General features: G+C 41.2%; 1 protein-coding gene across 1 annotated transcript; it reads right to left on the bottom strand.

Annotated features, from left to right (window-relative positions):
- Nucleotides 1-7,964: 7,964 nt before the first annotated feature.
- MRPL38 (mitochondrial ribosomal protein L38) lies at nucleotides 7,965-15,340 on the bottom strand. The gene is made up of 9 exons (XM_069076361.1): nucleotides 15,181-15,340; nucleotides 14,883-15,062; nucleotides 10,643-10,774; nucleotides 10,346-10,554; nucleotides 9,960-10,032; nucleotides 9,690-9,735; nucleotides 9,200-9,358; nucleotides 8,855-8,991; nucleotides 7,965-8,648 (listed from the first exon to the last, which is right to left on the bottom strand). The coding sequence occupies exons 1-9, from the start codon at nucleotides 15,245-15,247 to the stop codon at nucleotides 8,512-8,514; spliced, it is 1,140 nt and encodes a 379-aa protein (XP_068932462.1). The 5' UTR covers nucleotides 15,248-15,340; the 3' UTR covers nucleotides 7,965-8,511.
- Between the last annotated feature and the right edge of the window lie 4,890 nt (nucleotides 15,341-20,230).

Raw genomic sequence — 20,230 nt, 5'->3', positions numbered from 1 at the left:
TAGGTGTAAATACTTGAGAGTAACTTGAGTCTGAGTTAGTGTTCCACTGGGGTCTCAATCTATGAGTAGGAATCAGTGGGATAACCCTAAACAGAGCATTACGGGTACATTTGTTGGGAATCCTGGACATGAGCTAGGTGAAGAGAGGTGTCTCCATACTTTTCTGAAGTACTTTTTCTGCTCTATTTTTGTTTTTAGTTAAATCTCTAGGGTTCTTTAAGTAAACCATCAAATCATCTTCGAGGTGATCATTTTGTTTCTTCTTTGCCCATGCTTATTCTTTCCATTTCTTTTTCCTATTGCATTGCTATAGCTGGTACTTTTAGAACTGTATCAAATAATAGTGGTGAAACAGGACAACCTTGTTTTAGCCGATTTTTTTGGTATAGGAAGTATGTGTGCTAGGAGTAAGATGGCTCAAAATGAAGGCCACTCCCCTGGTTGCTAACCATTAAGGGGGAGAGAGGGAGGGAAGCTGTAAGTATATACTGGGTATCCTGCCCTCTTCCCACCAAATACTCAACACAAAAGATCATAACAAATAGTGAATAGAAAATAAAGTGGAAAGTCTCCCTCCAAAGTCCCTGGGGAGACAAGCTAGAAATCAGAGATATGTCGAGAAGCCAGTGTGCACTGCAGCTTGCTGTCTGCAGCTTCCACATTCTTTCTTTCTCTCTTTCTTGCAGCTGAACTCAAAGAACATCTGTAACTGTATATATCCACCCATTAGGTAGATAGTATGCCTATACATATGCAGTGGAATGCAAAATAGATGTAGAAACCTGGCTTACACTGGAAAGGCCTTGTTTTTGTCCATTAGAGAAGATGCTTGCAAATGGTTTTAGATAGATGTTTGTTTTCAGTTGTTTCAGTTGTGTCCAACCCTTTGTGACTCCTTTTGGGGTTTTCTTGGCAAAGATAGTGGGGTGGTTTGCCATTTCCTTCTCTAGTTCATCTTATAGATGAGGACACTGAGGCAAACAGGGTTAAGTGATTTGTCCAAGTCACACAGCCAATAAGTGTCTGAGGCCACATTTGAACTCATGTCTTCCTGTCTCTCCACTGAACCACCTAGCTGCCCCTAGAAAGACACTACTTACCATATTAAGGTCTGTTTCTATGCTTTCCAGTGATTTTAAAAACAAAGTATTGCATTTTGTCAAAAAGCTTTTTCTAGGTTTATTGAAATACTCATGGGTTTTACTAATTTTGGTATTACTATGGTCTATGTTTTTAGCATGTTTGGTATGTCTATTATGTTTTTGTTCATATTGAACCCACTATTCCTGGAATAAATCCACTCTGGTAAAAAAATATATGATCTTTTTAATGTTGTTGCAGTTGCATTACCAAATAGTTCATATTAGAAGTTGCTATGACTTCATCAATGGAAGTGACATTTAAGAAGATAATTATTTGCTTTGATACTGAACTCTGAGGAAAACTGAACCTTTCCATCTGACTTGTAGCTGAAGTCCCTTATTTGTACTGTCTCCACTTATTAGAATGTGAGCTTCTTGATAGCAGGGGCAGCCTTACTTTTCTATTTGCATCCCTAGCACTTAGCACAGTTTAATTAATGCTTTTAATTAGCTAATTAAGTAGCTGTAAGTGCTAATAAACGTATTTTCATTCGTTACTTTATTGAAGAAATTGCCTCAATTGGTTTGTGATTTGCTGGGGATTTCTAATAAAACATCCATAAGGCAACTAATGCTAGGTCTTGGTTTTACATAGTTTTTAATAATTTTTTAAAAAGTCTTTTTATTTCTGTGCTTTGTGGTTTTAGCAGCATATGTGTGCTCTAATTTGAAGTTTTTGCTCTATTGATATACTCATATGGTTGGGTAATGTTTTTTTAATGGTAATACTTTTTGTTTCCCTATTGTCACCACATTGGTCATAGTGATTTCATATGTGTTTGCGTGTGTACAGTGTTATCCTTTTTGTGTTTGCGTGTTTACAGTGGTATTCATTTTGTAAAGATTTAAATATTTGCTTTACTATTCACTAGTTTAGATATTTGTTTCATAAGATGGTAAAGTGTTTTTCTTTCTCAGTCATACAAGTATTAATTGCTCTTTAAATATTCGATAGAGTTCACCTGTAAATCCATTTGGACAAGGGCTTCCCCCCCTGCTTTTGGTAGTTTCTTTAAGGCTTTTTCATATTAACTTCTTGAAATCTGGTTAAGATCTCTACTTCATATTCTGTTAATTTGCATATTTCATATCTTCATAGGTAAAATTCAATTTCTTTTAAATTTTCAGTTTTGCTAGGAAGTAATTTTGTTTAGAAGGCTCTGAAAATTCTTATTTTCCTTTCTTTTTAAATTTCATTTTGTTCCCTTTTTGCTTTGGTAATTGTTTTTTGTTTGCTTTATCATGCAAAGCGTTTCTTGATTTAATAATGATAAAAATAGCTAACATTTATATATTGCTTACTAGGTTCCAGGTGCTTGCTAAGCATTTTATGATCCTTTTCTCATTTGAACTTCACAATAATCCTGGGAGATAAGTGCTATTATTATCACCATTTTACAGTCGAGGAAATTGTGACAGATAGAGGTTAAGTGACTTACCCAGGGCCATATAGCTAGAAGGTATCTGAGGCTGTATTTGAACTCAGGTTCAAATAACTAATTCTGGGACCAACTTTTAGGGGAAGCTGGGTAGTGAAGTGGTGTAATGGTAATGTAATTTTGAATTTGAAGATCCCTTTGTGTTGGCAAAGGTAGCAGGTACTTAGCACTTAGTAACTGATCAAGCCTCTGTTGGGGAAACAGAAGGTATGAACTCCTGTCTCCTGTTACTGACTTAACAGGAAGGGGTTGGCTGAAAGAAGTAGCTAATGCTGTGTATATAAGAAAAGCCCCAGAGAGGCACAGTTAGAATTTCCTTGATATCAAGATCTGGTGGCAGAGCAGCTACAGAAGAATGGAGAACTGAGTCCTGTGAACTTGTGGTGCTGGAGCTTCTTCTGAACAGGATCCCAGGAGCCCAGAGCCCAGAGCCAGAAGCCAGAAGCCCAGGTGACTGAAGCATGACTGGGATGCTGAGACTTTGTTTGCAGCTTGGTTGAGCCTTGAATTCCCTGGAGCAGAACTGGTGAAGGAGCTGACATGGACCAGACCCTGTGAACTTCAGTGTGGAGCAGGACCTGCCCAGAGAGCTGGTCAAGGAACTGGGAGCTGTCTGCCATTGAACCCAGGTGACAGTTTGGTGAATCCGGGTAGAATCTGGGACCATGGAAGGGGATTCAAGGAATCTGAGAACTGGCCCCAAGTCAAGATGAAAAGACCCCTATGGAATTATAGTTTACTACTGACCTAAGGGGTGGAGGGTTTTGTGTATTATACTTAGCAAGAGTTGCTGAATAAGTGACTGATTGTACTTTGACATATTGTTACTGATAAGTGACTGAGTTAATCAAGACTTTGCCCCTTGAGTGGAAGACTTTGTACTACTTTGTAAAAAAAAAAAAGTACTTTGGAAGTACTTTGAGACTACCAATAAGTGACTAATTGAGTTAACTTAAGAGTGACTATTTTACTTTGAGACTATGTTGTGAATATTATATTGTGATTTTCTGTGATAAGTTGTAATATTGTGAATGCTATACTTTGATTTTCCATGGATGTTTTGCTTTTGTTATGGAATAGAGTGATCACTATACTGAGTAATCAGAATCTTAAAAAAGCTATTCACAGTAGCAGTACTTCTGGAAAGCTTCTGTGTATGGCATTACAAGTGGATACAGCACCAGCCCTGGAGTCAGGAGGACCCAGATTCAAATCAGGATCCGATATCTACTACCTGTGTGACCCTGGGCAAGTCATTTAACCCTGATTGCCTCTCCTCCCCTTTCCCCCCCAAAGCAGTAGGTTTTAGTTTTATCAATTACATTGTCTTTTGTTTTCTAGTTTAAAAAAAAATCACACTCATTTAATCTTTTTTTTTTTCTATTTTGTTAATGGATGCTTTCAGAGATACCATTTTTCTTTAAGGTTTGCTTTAGCTGTATCCCAGAAATTTTTGGTCAAGATATTTGGGATGTCATCAATTTTTCATTCAGATCTGTATGTTTTTTCTTGTATTCTCTGTATTAGTTACAATTTTATAGCATTATGGTCTGTTAAGACCACACAAAAAAACTAGCTGTGTAACCTTGGGCAAGTTACTTAACCCCAATTGCCCTCCAAAAAAGGCAAAAAAAAAAAAGAGTATTTACTATATCTGCTTTATATTTATTTAAAATTTCTCTGTACCCTAAGACACAGTCTATTTTTATAAAGATACCATGTGGTTGGTGTAAGTGGACTAGAGCTGATCTGAACAAATATGTAATAAGTACCTACTTCTGTACAAGGTGCTATGCTTTAAGCACCAAGACAACAATCTTTGTAATGGCATATTAGCTGGCTCAGGAATCTGTGGAAGGCCAGGTGGTACCATAGTGCAGAGTGCTGGACCTGAAGTCAGGAAGATTTATCTTTCTGAGTTTAAGTTTGACCTCAGACACTTACTAGCTGTGTGACCCTGGGCAAGTTACTCAGCCCTGTTTGCCTCAGTTTCCTTGTCTGTAAAATGAGCTGGAGAAGGAAATGGCAAACTACTCCAGTATCTCTGCCAAGAAAACTTGAAATGGGCTCATGAGGAGTCAGACACGACTGAAACAACTCAACAACAACATAACTGATAAGCAACTTACAGCCTCAAGAGTATTGCCTGTTACCAACAATATAAAAGAAAAAGATAGAGAAATTCCATTTAAAATAACTGCAGATGGGCAACTAGGTGGTACAGTGAATAAAGCACCAACCCTGAAGTCAGGAGGATCTGAGTTAAAATCTGGCCTCAGACACAACACTTTTAGAATTTACTAGCCGTGTGATCTTGGGCAAGTCACTTAATCCCAACTACCCTGCTTTCCCTCTCCAAAAAAATAATAATAATAACTGCAGACAACACAAAATACTTGGGAGTGTACTTGACAAGACAAACCCAGGAACAATATGAACACAATTAGAAAACAATTTTCACACAAATAAAGTCAGATCTAAACAACTGGAGAAATCTTAATTGTTCATGGGTAGGCTGAGCCAATTAATAAAAGCACCAATTCTACCTAAATTAATTTACTTATTTAGTGCCATACCAACCAAACTACCAAAAAAATTATTTTATAGAGCTACAAAAAATAATAACAGAATTCGTCTGGTGGAACCAAAGGTGAAGAATATCAAGGAAAGCAATGGAAAAACTATGTGAAGGTAGCCTAGCAGTACCATATCTCAAACTATATACAAAACAGTAATCATCAAAACAACCTGGTACTGGTAAAGCAATAGAATGGTTGACCAATGGAACACATTAGGTATACAGTATATAGCAGTAAAAGTAGTAATATACTGTGTGATAAACCCAAAGATTTGGAACAAGAACTCATTATCTGACAAAAATTGCTGGGAAAACTAGAAAGCAGTTTGGCAGAAAATAGGAACAGATTAAAATCTCACACTATATACCAAGATAAGATCAGAATGGGTACATGTTTTAGATTTAGACAGAGAGCAGAATGGATATCATAAGCAAATTAGGGAAAATGCAAAATTTTACCTGTCAGATTTATGGATAAGGCAAGAATTTATGACCAAACAAGAGAGAGCCTTACAGGAGGTAAAATGGGTAATTTTACCCATTACATATTACATTACATACCCATACATATTACATTAAATTTAAAAAGTTTTTGCACAGACAAAACTAATGCAGCCAAGATTAGAAGGAAATCAAGAAAATGGGAAAACATTTTTATAGCAAGTTTCTGATAAAGGCCTCATTTCTCAAATATATAGAAAACTGAGCCAAATTTATAAGAATAACTGTCATTTCCCAATTGATAAATGGTCAAAAAATAGGAAGAGGCAGTTTTCAGAAAAAGAAATCAAAGCTATCTACAATCATATGAAAAAATGATCTAAATCATTATTGATTAGAGAAATGCAAATTAAAACAACTCTGAGGTACCATCTTACACCTATGGGATTAGCTAATCTGACAGAAAAGGAAAATGACAAATGTTGGAGGGAATGTGGAAAAATTGGGACACTAATGCACTGTTGGTAGTTGAGAACTGATTAAAAAATTCTGGGTTTTTTTGTCTTTGTCTTTTTTTGGAGGGGGAAAGGCAGCGCAATTGGGTTTAAGTGACTTACAGTCACACAGCTAATAAGTGTTAAGTGTCTGAGGTCACATTTGAGCTCAGGTCCTCCTGACTCCGGGGCTGGTGCTCTATTCACTGCGCCCATCTAACTGCCCGATTCAACTACTCTGGAGAGCAATTTGGAACTATGGGCTATAATGTTTCTATATAATATGTTTCTATAAAACTGTGTGTACCCTGTGACCTAGCAATACCACTTCTAGGTCTGTATCCCAAAGAGATCATAAAAATGGGAAAAAGACCCACATGTACAAAAATATTTATAGCAGCTCTTTTTGTGGTGGCCAAGAACTGGAAATTGAGGGGATGCCCATCAATTGGGGAATGGCTGAACAATTGTGGTATATGAATGTAATGGAATACTACTGTTCATAAGAAATGATGAGCAGGTAGACTTCAGAAAAATCTGGAAAGACTTAGCATGAACTGATTCTGAGTGAAGTGAGCAGAACCAGGAAAAGATTGTACACATTGTGTGACGATCAACTTTTATAGAATTAACTCTTCTCAGCAATACAAGGATCTCTTTGGTCCTACCCACGAGGGCTGGCATCAATACTTACCTGTTCATCTCTACGACCCTTCGGACGTCTCCAGATTGGATAGAACAGTCAGACACCAATGTGGAGTGCACAGCTACGTTAATTCACATCCTTCTCTCTCTTCCCTGGCCTCTCCTCCTCTGCCCTTTTTATCCTCCACCAGACCTGCTTCCTCATGTGCCTCAGCAACAGGCTCCTCATAGGCGGGGAGAACTATCCTGTTCATGGTGCTTGCTCAATACCCCTGGCCCCAGTCCCGAGGTTCCTTATCTATAGGCAGGTCAGAGCAGAGACAAAGAATATACAGGATGTGGCCCCTGAGGCAGAACATACACCCAGGCGCCTCAACCCACCAGAGTCGCGCTATCAGCAAAAGAACACTGTGAGTGCGCAGCTCGGTCAAGATCTTAAAGGGCCTGTACAGGATCTAAGACAATTCCAAAAGACTCATGATGGAGAATGCTGTTCACATCCAGAGAGAGAACTATGGAGTCTGAATGCAGATCAAAGCATACTATTTTCTCTCTTTTTTTTGTTTCTTCTTTCTTGTGTTTTTTTCCCTTTGGTTCTAATTCTTCTTTACAACATAACTAATGTGGAAATGTTTTTATGATTTATATGATTTTACCTGTTTAGCCTATATTAGATAGCAAGCCATCTTGGGGGGAGGGGAGAAGAGGGAGAAGAAAATTTAGAACTCAAAATCTTATAGAAGTAAATGCTGAAAACTAAAAACAAATAGATTAAAAAAAAAAACCACTTGTTCCTAGTGACCTAGCAATTCTACTACTAGGTATGTATCCCAAAAAGATAAAAAAAAGAAAGGAAAAGGACCTACATGTACGAAAATATTTATAGAGGTTCTTTTTGTGGTGGCAAAGACTTGGAAATTGAGGGGATGCCCATCCATTGGGGAATAACTGAACATGTTATGGTATATGACTGTGATGGAATATTATTGTGCTATACAAAATGATGAGCAGGATGGTTCAGAAAAATCTGGAAAGAATTATGTGAACTGATACAACCTGAAGTGAGCAGAATCAGAAAAAACATTGTACACAATAATACCAATATTGTATGGTGATCAGCTGTGAGTTACTTAGCTATTCTGATCAATATGATCTAAGACAATTCCAAAGGACTTAGGATGAAAAGTACTATCCACCTCTAAAGAAAGAACTGATGAAGTCTGAATGCAGATCAAAGCATACATTTTAAACTTTATTTTTCTTGTTCGGTTTTTTTTTGGGGGGGGTCTGTGTTTTCTTTAGCAACATGGCTAACATTGAAGTATGTTTTGCATGGCCTCCCATGTATAAACCATATTGAACTGCTTGCCTTCTCAAGGAGGGGGAGAGAATTTGGAACTAAAAAAAATGTAAATTTTTTTTACATGTAATTGAGATATATTTAATCAAATAAATTAAAATATATTGGGGGTGGGGAAGAATATTGCCTGGAACAGAGAGGCTAACGTCGCCCATCTAGCACACGGGACTTGAACCAGCTCTCTACTCTCCCAGGCTGTATACCCAGAATCCCCCAGGCTCGCACTCTCTGACTCACACACCCCACAGCTTCTTCTCGCTCCCAAGCCAATGGTTACACAAGAAAAGCACAGACAGTCTGACAGGCTCGGAGAAGGACCCCCCGGGGGCCTCTAGCCTGCTGCGTGTTGTCCTTGAAAGATGGAGGGGCCAAGGTGGCTCTAAGGGTCACCGTGTCCCTTCCAGGTAGTCCTTCAGTAGATGCCATAGGTGGGTTCGTCACTGTCTCGGTATCGATCCAAATATCGAAGTGGCTGCAAATGAGGGAACTTCTTCTGTGGGGGATGGTAGGGGGGTGGGCGTACAAACTCGAACAGCGGCTCCCGCATGTCTATAGAATGGAGGAAGGGCTCAGAGAGATGTTCCCCACCCCCATCAGTTCTGAGCTTCCCCAGAGAAGGCGTCCCAGCAAACCCCGGGGTTTCCTCCCTGTTTCTACAGCGCTGTGACTATCCCTTGCTCTGTGGGATCTCTCTCCCTTGCAGCAGACAGAGAGAGCACTAACTCCCTCCCTTGCGTCCACCATGTCCCACTTACTGAGCAGGTGGTGATAGACATGGGTGACGGAGTCATCCCAGCAGCACTGGAAGAAGGCCAGACCAGCTGGGGTCATGAAGTCCTGGTGCTTCTTATAGAAATCAAATGTGCGGAAGGTCCTCATAGCAAGACGGTAACTACAAAGAGAAGATGAAAGAATCTGAAAAGGTTGAGAGGGCTCGCAGATGCTTCATCCTTTCCCAGAATCTACCCTAGAAAAAAATCCTGCAGTTCTGCCTAGCACATTCCCCACTCCTCCAATCAAATTTCAGAAAGCTCAGAGGTCACTAAGAACAAGGCTCAACCATTCTGGCGATACCCAGGGTGAAGCCTCTGAGAAGTTACCAGGGTGTGGGACGGGCATCTTCGGAAAAGTCAATGGGCTCATGCTGCTTGAAAAGGAGGAAAGTGAAACGGTGGAAACCAGTTCCTCTTGAAGGGAAGGGTGGCAGGTAGTGGCACATCTCCTGTCCTGTGGACACATTGTTGCCTGGGATGTTGGTCCTAGTCAGGGAGGAAATCATGTTTCTTGTTCACAGGTAACCCCTCTCCAATGCCAATGTTCTGAGAGGTCACCCCATCTTCATACCAGCTCTCTCCAGAGTCCAGGTAGAAAGAAAGGTGTTAGGCAGTGGCATATATCCTATTTCCCCCAAAGTCACATGTTCATGGCCTGGCCACTGACATTATGCCTCTGTAGAAGTTTATTCACAGAAGTGGATTTTCACCCATATTCTTGAATCAGAATGCAGCAGAAATGTCCCTCCCTCCATTGCACCCTTCTTTCCCCACATCTCACTTGGCTGCCTCCCAATCCCCACCCTGTTACACTTACACCAGCCAGTGGATATATTCAGCATCCTGTTCCTGCAAGTGTCCATCTGCATACAAAGAGAAGCTGCTTAGCATGGAGCACAGGGTGGATGTGGGGTCTGGTGCTCGTCAAGGGTGGGCCTTCTAGTCGGGACAACTCTAGGAGTTAGCAGGTCTGCCGTCACTTCCCCTCCACTTCTCAGGGATCTAGTTTGCAGGGCAGTTCAATGATAACAGAGGCCCAGGAAGGAAAGGAGGGATAACTGCGGCCTCTTCAGCCAAAGCTACATACCCAAGTTGGTGAGCAGCAAAGTCCACAACGAATCCTTTTCTGCCTCATATGTCACCTCTGGGGGGTTAGTGGCCTGACAAAGAGAAAAGGTAGAAAAAGGCTACAGTGAGACACAGGGAATAAAGACAGTACAGGGCACAGACTACAGCTCAGTAGAAGGCACCCTGTTGCAGAGAGGCAGGCAGGACACCTGAGAGGTGAACGAGAGGCAGGATCATAAGATTCTAAGCATGCAGAGAATCTACCTCTGCAAATTGCTCTGAACTGTGCACCTAACATCACACTATGTTGATGAAGACATCCCTAAGGCTTTGTAACCATGACACCCTGGGACTGAAACAGGAAGTAGGAAAGGCATGTGTGTTTGTGGGATGGGGACAGGTTACCTCTGTTGGGGTAACCTCATTCCCCTGGAACACAGGCATCATCAGCTCTTCTCCCAGATTGTAGGCAACATTCAGTGGGACCCAGGGCACAAATGTGGCACCACGGAACAGGTCTTGGTAGAGACCATAGTGTTCAGCCAGGCGCTGCTTATGGTAAGGGCCAACAGTCTTCTCCCAATCAGCTTTCACCTCCTCCAGTGGGATCAAGGCTGTGAAGAGAAGTACATGAAAAGGTGAACCCAGACAAATGGGCTCATTGTGCCCCCCTCCATCCCCGATCCCTGCAATGGCCCTCACCACTGCGGAGGTGGGCAGCCTTTTCCATCCTAGCCCGGTTCTCCCGAAGGATCTTCTTCCTTTCAAGGACCTGCTGCTGCCTCTGGAGCACCTTGCTGGGAGGAAATCCAATGTCTATTTTGTCTTTGGGATCTGCATGAAAGGTAGGTCCATGAGGGTAGAGATTTATATAGTGCCTGGTACATTCTCCCAATTCTTTTTGGATGAAAATACTTTTACACATTAACGTAATTAAAACAACTGAAGCAATCTTAGAAGCATCCTGATGGTTTCATAAAAACCTGATAAGTGGGCAAAACCAGGAGAACATTGTACACTTTGACAGTGGACAGATTAAAAACTTTATTTTTCTCTGTGTGTGTGTGTTTTCTTTTGCAATGGCTAAGATGGAAATGTTTTACATGTGACTTCCCATGTATAATCAATATCATATTGCTTGCCATCAAAAGAGATGGGAGGGAGAGAGGGAATTTGGAACTCAAAAATTTTAAAAAAGTGAATGTTAAATTTTTTTTAACATATGATTGGGAAATATTTAATGATGTAAATAAAAATATATTTAAAAAAAGTATCCTGATACTACTAAATGGGAGTGACCTTCAGTATCATCCAATATAACACCACCATTTTAATAAGTAAAAAACTGAAACCCAGGGAGGTAGAGGGTTTACTCAAGATCAAAAAGCTGAGGGCAGCTAGGTGGCACAGTGAATAGAGCACTGGCCCTGGAGTCAGGAGGACCTGAGTTCAAATCCAGCCTCAGACACTTAACACAAAAATTAGCCATGTGACCTTGGGTGAGTCACTTAGCCCCAATTGCCCTACTTTTCCCCCTCCAAAAAATAAGCAAAACAAAATAAAAGAGTTAGTGACAGTTATTGGGCATGGCCTAGATTAAGTAACTCACCCCATCTAGGCATCAGTTTCCTCCTCTGTAAAATGAGGGGGTTGGACTAGATGAGCTCTCGGATTTGCCCCAGCTCTGATCTTTGTTTGATATAATAAAGATGGCAGTAGTGATTCTGCAAGCTAGCCAGGGACATAAGTAGAAATTATGCGGGAGCTGTGGGTGATGTAGGAATGAAAGTAACAGGGAGAATATTCCAGCTGAGGCCTGTGTTTCCTCAAATTGGGGAAATGAGGAAGTGGCTTGGGTAGAGGAGAAAAGGCAACACCCCAAGAAAGCCAAAGTAAAACACAAGATATTTTTCAATTTTTATATAAATAATTATAACAGCACTTGTCGTTTGTCCTTCATTTTTTTTTTTTTTTGCCTTTTGGAGGGCAATTGGGGTTAAGTAACTTGTCCAGGGTTACATGGCTAGTTTTTTTTTTTTTTGTCCTTCATTCTTGAAGGTGACTTCAGGGACGTGATGCCAAGATTTGCAAGTGAATTGGATTTAAGTAAGGGAGGGCTGTGCAAAGTCACCAGCCTCACTTTCTCCTCCAGAGCCAACAAGGTCCAGTGGCCAGATATGGATCAGAACAATTGAAGATGGCCCTGGATGCAACAGTAAAGAACTGAAAGAAAAGGGTGTGCACATAGGTGGGGGAACCCATCCTCCTTTCAGGTTCACTTTATCCAAATTTTTCACCCAACCCAGATCTTGGTGGTTATTTTGTATCAGTCCTTATATCATACCCCTTCCTTTCCTAATAAGTTCAGTCCCTGGCTCACAGTTGTTCTGCCTTCACCAGCTCCTGCACTTCCACTGGGAGACCTGAATATATATATGGTGGTGATGTTCCCTTGAACCTCCTGACCCCCAGTTCTTCAATCTACTCAGCTCTCAGGACCTCTCCTCTAGTATACCTCAGTCTCACATAAGGAGGGTGTGAGTGATCCAAGTCCATGATCAGAAGGCTGAAACTGCTTTATCTGATCACAGCCTCCTATCACTCTCTCTCTCTATACCTTACATCTCCTAAATCTGTATGTCCTCCTCACCATACTCTCCCAGCTGTCCACATCTCAGAACTGTTCCAGGTCATTAGAATAATGAAGCATCTGTCCCACTTTACTTAGCTCTGGGCTCTGTACTGTCACAGTGACCTCCAAAGTCTCCGCCTGTTAGTCCAGGCCATGATCCCTGTTTTGGCTTTGGCTTCTTCCCTTCTCAATTCACTTAATTAACTAGTTCAACATAACTTTATCTGCTCCTTTCAATCCTTTGCTCTTCTGTCTCAGGCCAACCCACACCTTGCCAGGCCCCATCCCTGGGGCATCACTTCCACCACTTGCTTCTTTTGCTCTTACCTTCACTTCAGAACTGTGGTGGGTCCACTACAACTCTGTGTTATCTAATCTCACCTAGGTCCTCCCTTGACTGACCTAAAGTCAGAAAGACCCGAGTTCAAATGTGGCCTCAGATACTTACTAGCTATGTGACCCTGAGCAAGTCACTTAACCTTGTCTGCCTGTTTTCTCATCTGTAAAAAGAGCTAGAGAAGGAAATGGCAAACCACTCTAGTATCTCTGCCAAGAAAACCCAAATGGGGTCACAAAGAGCTGGATGTGACTGAAATGATAGAACAACAGGCCCTTCCTGCAGCAAGGCAATGTTTCTACTCTTCACCAATACTGTTCCAAACCTCCCGTTCTCTTCTGAAGCCTCCTGTACCATCTCCCTCCCCAATCCTCACACTGTTACCTCAACTCAGTCTTTACTGAGAAAATGAAGGCTCTGATCTCTCTCTCTCTTTGGTGAAACATGCCTCCACTTCTCAGCAGAAAGGTGGACTATGGGTACAGCATTAGGTATATTTTCAGATGGCCAAAGTATTGATTTGTTTTGCTTAATTGTACCTCTGTTACAAGGGAGTGTCCTATGGAAAAGGGAAGTTCTGGGAAATGATGGTGATATTAAAAAAAAAACAAGAAATATCAATAAAATATCTTTAAAAACAAAATTAATGAATTTGAAGCTAAGAGAACAGTTTTAGCCTGAATTTCACTACTTGTTATCTGTGAGACACAGGCATGCCAAACAAACATACTGCTCTCAGAACCTTACTGTCCTCTTTTGTAAAATGGGATGAAATGGTAATATTTGCCTACTTCATAGGGTTAGTGTCAGCATTAAAAGAAACAGGGTGACACAATGAGTGATGGTAAGTTTAGCTATAAAGTTCAATGATAGTAACATGTCCTGCTTGAAGGCTTTACATAGCACTTTCCTTGCAACCACCCTATGAGTTAAGTAGTGCAAAGATATTCCTCCCCATTTTATAAAAGAGGAAACTGAAGCTCAGAAAAGCAAAATGACTTACTCAGGATTACATCTAGTAAAGAGCAAAAAACCAATATTACCGCCTTGGTTCCTACATCTATCATTATACCAAGAAGTCAGTAGTATTAATCATCATAATAATTCTAATAGCAGGAACTGAAATTGAGGCAGTGATCTGAGGTCTCTAGTATGCTTTATGTACATTCAACTTGATTCTCACATCTTCCATCTCCTTGATTTGGGTACTACCTCCAAGAATATAGTTTACTTACTGTACAACCCTGGCATGTCACTGAACTACTCTTTGCTTCAGTTTCCCCATCAATAAAACGGGGATCATAATAACACTTAATTTCCAGGGGTGTTATAAGAATCAAATTTTTAGATAATCATGGTAAAGCACTTAGCGCAGTTCCTGGTACACAGTTAAGTGCTATAAAGAAAATTAGGTACTATTATCCCCATTTTACAGATATGGAGAAGGCCCAGAGGGGGCAAAATCATTTGCCTAAGGTTATGGTAAGATACAATTATCTCTATTTTTTCCAGGAAAAGTAACACTTATCTGGGTGGCCTTGGGTGAAACCCTTCAGCTCTCCAGGGAGGCCTCAGTTTCCTCATTTGTAAAATAGGGATAATAATAGCCCCTCATTCCCAGGAGTGGCGAGGGTCAAATGAGATCACAGTTGTAAAGCACTTAGCACAGTGCCGTGCACAAGTAAGTGCAATATAAATGTTGGCTACAATTACAATTAACTCCATTTTGCAGATACGAAAACTGAAGGTCCAGGGGGGTGAAATCATTTCCCTAAGGTTAGAGAGAGATACGATCACCATCTCCATTTTTTTCCCAGGCCCTCTGGGGCAGCTCTCCGGGTAGGCCCTAGTTTCCTCATCCGTTAAAAGAGGTGGGGCTGCAATGCAGGACGTACAGCCCTCCCGCTATCTAGGAAGGGCGCGGGGCGGGTCTCGCGATGACAGGAGGAAGATGCCGAGGCCCCCTGGCACACCTGAGGGCTGCCGGAAGTAGTCGCGGTAGCTCTTCCACCAGTGCGGGGCGTTCGCTTCGCGTTCGGCGAAGCGCCGGTAGCGGTCGAAACTGCGATACTTCTCCAGGCTTTCCAGCCTGCTCACGTCGATGTTCTCATTGGGCATGGGTCCCAGCGGGGCGGAGCGGCGGCTCAGGACGGCTGCGGGGCGGAGAGGACCAGGGAATCACTGGCAGAAAGAATATGCGCAGCCCACGGAGTGCGACTCCGACCCCAGCTAAGGCCCCGTTTCGCCCCTTCCCCGAACCAGCCCCCTCACCCGTGGTGCCGAAGCCGCGGACACTCCGCGTTCCGTACAGCGTGACTCTCCACCAGGGCGCCGCCATCTTCCTTAGGGCCGCAGCGTTAGAGCTGCCGCCAGGACCCCAAAGAGGCGGCCTTTGCGCTGCCTGAACGGAGAGGACCGCGCCTACTTGGCCCAGCCCCCCAGACTGCCTACGTCACCTGGACGGGCCCCAGAGGCCGCGAATGAAGGGGGGGGGGGGGGCAGAGCACAGTCTAACTCAGATGTCTAGGACAGGCCCAGACTCGAGCATCGGTTGCTTCCTCCTTCCCCCAGCTCTCCAGGGTCCTCATTCCTTCTAAGTGTTCCAGCTTTCCTTATTGCCCTCCCCTCCAAATAACCAAGTCAAATCAACAAACATTATTAAGCATTTCCAGGCAAGCTTCAAAGTAGTTATCTAGCATGCATTTATTACGTGCCTACTGTATGCCAGGCACTACGCCAAGCATTGAGGATACAAAGAAAGGAAGAGAAAAGTCCCTTTGCTCAAGCATCTCATAGTCTAGTTGTGGAGACTATGCCAATAACCACGTGCGAACAAGATGTATGCAGGATAGACTGGGAATCATCAGCAGAGGGAAAGCACTAGCATTAAGGGGGATATGGAAAGACTTCTTGTAGCTGGGCCTTGAAGGAAGCCAGGAGGCAGAGACAAGATGGAAGAAGAGAATTCTGTACGTGGGAACTATCAGGAAAAATGCCCAGCCAGGAGAGTGTCCAGTCTAATGGAACAGCAAAGGGGCCACAAAAAGTATGTGGAGGGGAATTAGGTGTGAGAAGGCAGGAGAGGGCCAAGTTAGGAAAGGCTTTAAAATACAAACAAGATTTTATGTTTGATCCTAGCAGTAATAGGAAGTTGATGGAATGTATTAAATGGAGGGTGGGAGGGGAGTTCAGGAAGCTCAATTTGACCTCTGATTGGAGGATAGACTGGAAGGGCAGAGACAAGACAGAAAGATCAATGAGAAGACAGCTTCAGTAGTCTAGGCATAAAATGACGAGGGCTTGCACCAGTGTGTTGGTGTGTCAGAAAAGAGAATTGAGAGAGTGTATAGGAATATGAATTATGTTTTTATGTTAGGACAGGACTACATTAGTGTGCTAATTACTTGGAGGAAAAGTAAACATTAAATTTTTTGAGTAATTCAATAAACCTTGTAACTTTTATTTTTAAAAACTTTTTACTTGGGGTGGCTAGGTGGCGCAGTGAGTAAAGCAGCCGGCCTGGAGTCAGGAGGACCTGAGTTTGGGTTCCGACCTCAGATACTTAACACCCACACACAAAAACACAAACTAGCTGTGTAACCTTGGGCAAACCCCAATTGCCCTCCAAAAGGCAAAAGGCAAAAAAAAAACCCAAAACCAAAAAACAAAAAGAACCCTTTTTACTTTAAAAAAACCCTTTAATGTATAATGACTTCCTTTTCCTGCAATCACTTGTTCACGATTGGCACTGAATTCACAAGATTTTGACATTGTTTAATTCATAATGAAACTACTTAAGTATTGATGAACCTTCATTTTTCCAAGTCTAACCTTTATTTTAGGTCATATATTTACATATTTGTTTTATAAAATATGTACTATATATGATGTATATAATAGTTTATATATAGGTTATATATTACAAGTTTTCAGGAAAGCTCTTGCGCTATTGAAGCATGTTTTATGTCCATTTCTTTGATAAATTTTTTTTCCCTTTTTTTGCTTTTTGGAGGGTAGTTGGGTTTAAATAACTTGCCCAAGGTCACATGGCTAGGTTTTTGGCTTGTGTGTGTTAAGTGTCTGAGGCTGGATCCGAACTCAGGTCCTCCTGATTCCAGGGACAGCACTCTAATCACTATGCCACCTAGCCGCCCCTCTTTGATAAATTTCTTAAATCTTTTGTGATTTGAGGCATAGGACAAGGTTGTGTTACAGTATTCCATTTCCATCCCAAAATTTCTGTAACTCCAAAGCAATTCTGCTTCTCAATGTATGGGTTCATGTGGGTTGGGGGCTAGAAGAAGAGTGTTGATTCAGTAAATCAAATCACCCTTTTCCATTAATGTAAGTTTGAAGATATTAAGTTCTGATAGCCAAGTGAGAATATTTCTCTAGTTAATTAATTATAGGTTTTTGACTAAGTAAAGAAAAAGTTCTTGATCAACTAGAGTAACATTGCATAAAAAGTGTATTCAGACTGGTTGATTAGGTTTGGTCATGTGGGGGGGTAGGGGTAGGGAGTTGTATAAAACCAGGAGCTAGTTCAAAACTCCGCAAATTCCAATGTCTCTCAGCACAGAGGAAACGTTTGAGCCAAGGATTACCCTAAGAAAGAGCTGCTTTGGGGTGACTAGGTAGTGCAGTGAGTAAGAGCACCGGCCCTGCAGTCCAGAGGACTTGGGATCGGTTCTGGCCTCAGATACTTAGCACCCACACAAAATAACTGGCCGTGTAACCTTGGGCAAGTTACTTAACCCCAATTGCTTTAAAAAAAAAAAGGTGCTTGGGGGTAGAAGAAGAGTATGTTCATCTTAGCCTCAGCCTTTGCCTCTTTTCCCCAATGGCTGGGAGAACACCTTGTTAACTTTAGAAGGTCTTTATTATTTGTAGCAGCATCCCTGCTATAGCAGTGCCTCTGTTGTACCACATAGTGTCTGCATTGGGACTCAAGGGCAGACTACACAGTTTGACATCTCAGAAAAAAAAAAAAAAGCAAAACAACAAACCAGACAAAACCCCCGAAGGTTAAAAACCAACCAACCAAACAAAACACTACATTATAGTTAAGGATTCCAACTAAAGGACTGCCAGGCTTTGCTGCATGTGGTCCATAAGCTCGAGCCCTTTACCCTGGAATTTTTTTTTTTTTGTATTAAGTGTCTGAGGCCATATTTGAACTCAGGTCCTCCTGAATCCAGGGTTGGTGCTCTATTCACTGAGCCACCTAGCCACCCCTACCCTGGAATTTTTTTATGTACTGGGTGGGAGTGTGTGTCACAGACTCTTTGAGGTATATTTTGTATGAATTGTTCCTACTATACCATTTTATAAACTTTACCCCTTTCTAAAAGCTAATTATGTCTGAGTGACTAATTGATAACTGACTGACAGTCGATGACAGAAATACACTAATGGAACCTTAAGAGTTACACTAGAAAAATAACCTCATAGCCCATCAGGAGCTATCCGGAGCCCTGGGTACCCAACTCATAAGTGAAAGTGAGAGTTGGGATAATAGCTCTAGAGTAAAAATTCTTAACCTGGGGTCTATCAACTTGTTTAAAAAAATATTTTATAATGATTTCAGTATAATTGGTTTCCTTTGTAATTCCATATATTTGATTTTATGCCTTTAAAAACATGCTAAGGGGTGGTTAGGTGGCACAGTGAATAGAGCACCGGCCCTGGAGTCAGGAGGACCTGAGTTCAAATCCAGCATAAAACATTTAACACTTACTAGTTGTGTGACTTTGGGCAAGTCTCTTAACCCCAATTGCCCCTGCCCTCCCCTCTCCAAAAAAAAAAAAGCAAAAAAAACCCAAACCATTCTAAGGAGGGATTCATCTGACGGTCAAAGAAGTTGACACATTAAGAACCCCTGCTCTAGAGACTAGTACTTAACCAGACAGCCCACTGGAAGTAAAAAGCAAACAATCTCCCCTTCCCCACCAAACCACCCCCCCCCAAACCCAACAAAGCAAACCCTGCTTTTTGTTGTTGTTGTGTGGATATTTTACAGTCTAATAAAAATGCCAACATCTTACAGGCTCACCTGGGATTCTTCTGACAATGGTTTTGGAATAGCTTTGAATAAAAAAGTTGATTTCATCAATAAAATTCACCGTTTTCCAATCTTCAGTATCTAGTTTTTGGATTATCATGCTGATGACAAACGTTTTCTTTTTTTAAAATTTTTTTGTCTTTGTTAATTTGTTTGTTTAGAGTTTACAAGAGTTCCCCAGTTCTTTGAGTTTCAAATTTTCTTTCCCTTCCTCCCCATCCCCCCTCCCATGGCTACATACAATCAAGTTTCACATTAGACATTAGGTTATAAAGAAGGATTGTATTGGATGGAATGAACAATGGGAAAAAGGAAAAAAAAAACAAACAAGAGAAAGAAAGAAAGCAGGTAATTTGCTTCAATCTGCATTCAACAAGCATGTTTTCTTCATAGGAACGGTTAGCACCTTTTTTACACCTTGTTCATTGAAGAAGCCTGTGCTGTACTATAGAGGAAGAACCAATAACAGCCCCTCTATCTACTGGGTCACTTAGAAAGTCTTTGTTTTCTGAGGATTATTAGGCTATTAGCAACAATCGTTAATTTTCAGCAGCACCTTCTTTTATACATCAGTGCAACTAATTCTATTTCATTGTGGGCTTGAATGATCTAAATACTTAACTTCCCATTGCAATATCTCCAATAATCATATAATTTTTTTTCAGTTATTAGCACCAACAATAATTGAACTCAATTGAATAATTGTACTCTTTTAAGAGCTATCCATTCTTAAAATGGATAATACAGATAATATGTATATATTACATGTATATAATGTATATATGTATGTAATACAGATAAAATGTATAATACAGAATTAAAAACATGACAAAAAGTGCAGTGAAACATATTTGGTACCAGATCCATCACTGAGTTTAGGGAAAAGTAACCAAAAATTAACCAAAACTAACCTGCTCAATCTGAAATTATCTGGTCAAGGACATATATTTGTGTCAGTAGAAGCACACAGTTAATGCTGCCACAAAATGAAACCATATCAAAATTATTGCTTATGTAACCTCAGCATTGTGTGGCCCTCCATTCTTGCTCTCTAGACTAGTTCACTCATTTAATCTGCATTCATGCTGGCAGGTTTGGAATTCTCAGAGCTGGATACATCTTCCTGCTAAACCTCAAAACTCAAATTTCACAGGGTAATCCTGATATGGGAAGAATATACTCCTATTACTTAACATTGTAACATCTGAGCGTGAGTGTACTTCACGTTTGGACAAAATAAGTCAACATAATACCATTAAC

This window comes from Petaurus breviceps, unplaced genomic scaffold (assembly GCF_028583685.1).
Source record: "Petaurus breviceps papuanus isolate PSGF00001 unplaced genomic scaffold, PetGlider_PUasm1.0 90925, whole genome shotgun sequence".
NCBI lineage: Eukaryota > Metazoa > Chordata > Mammalia > Diprotodontia > Petauridae > Petaurus > Petaurus breviceps.
The sequence above is the reverse complement of the archived record's forward strand: the minus strand, read 5'-3'. Positions and strand labels throughout refer to the sequence as shown.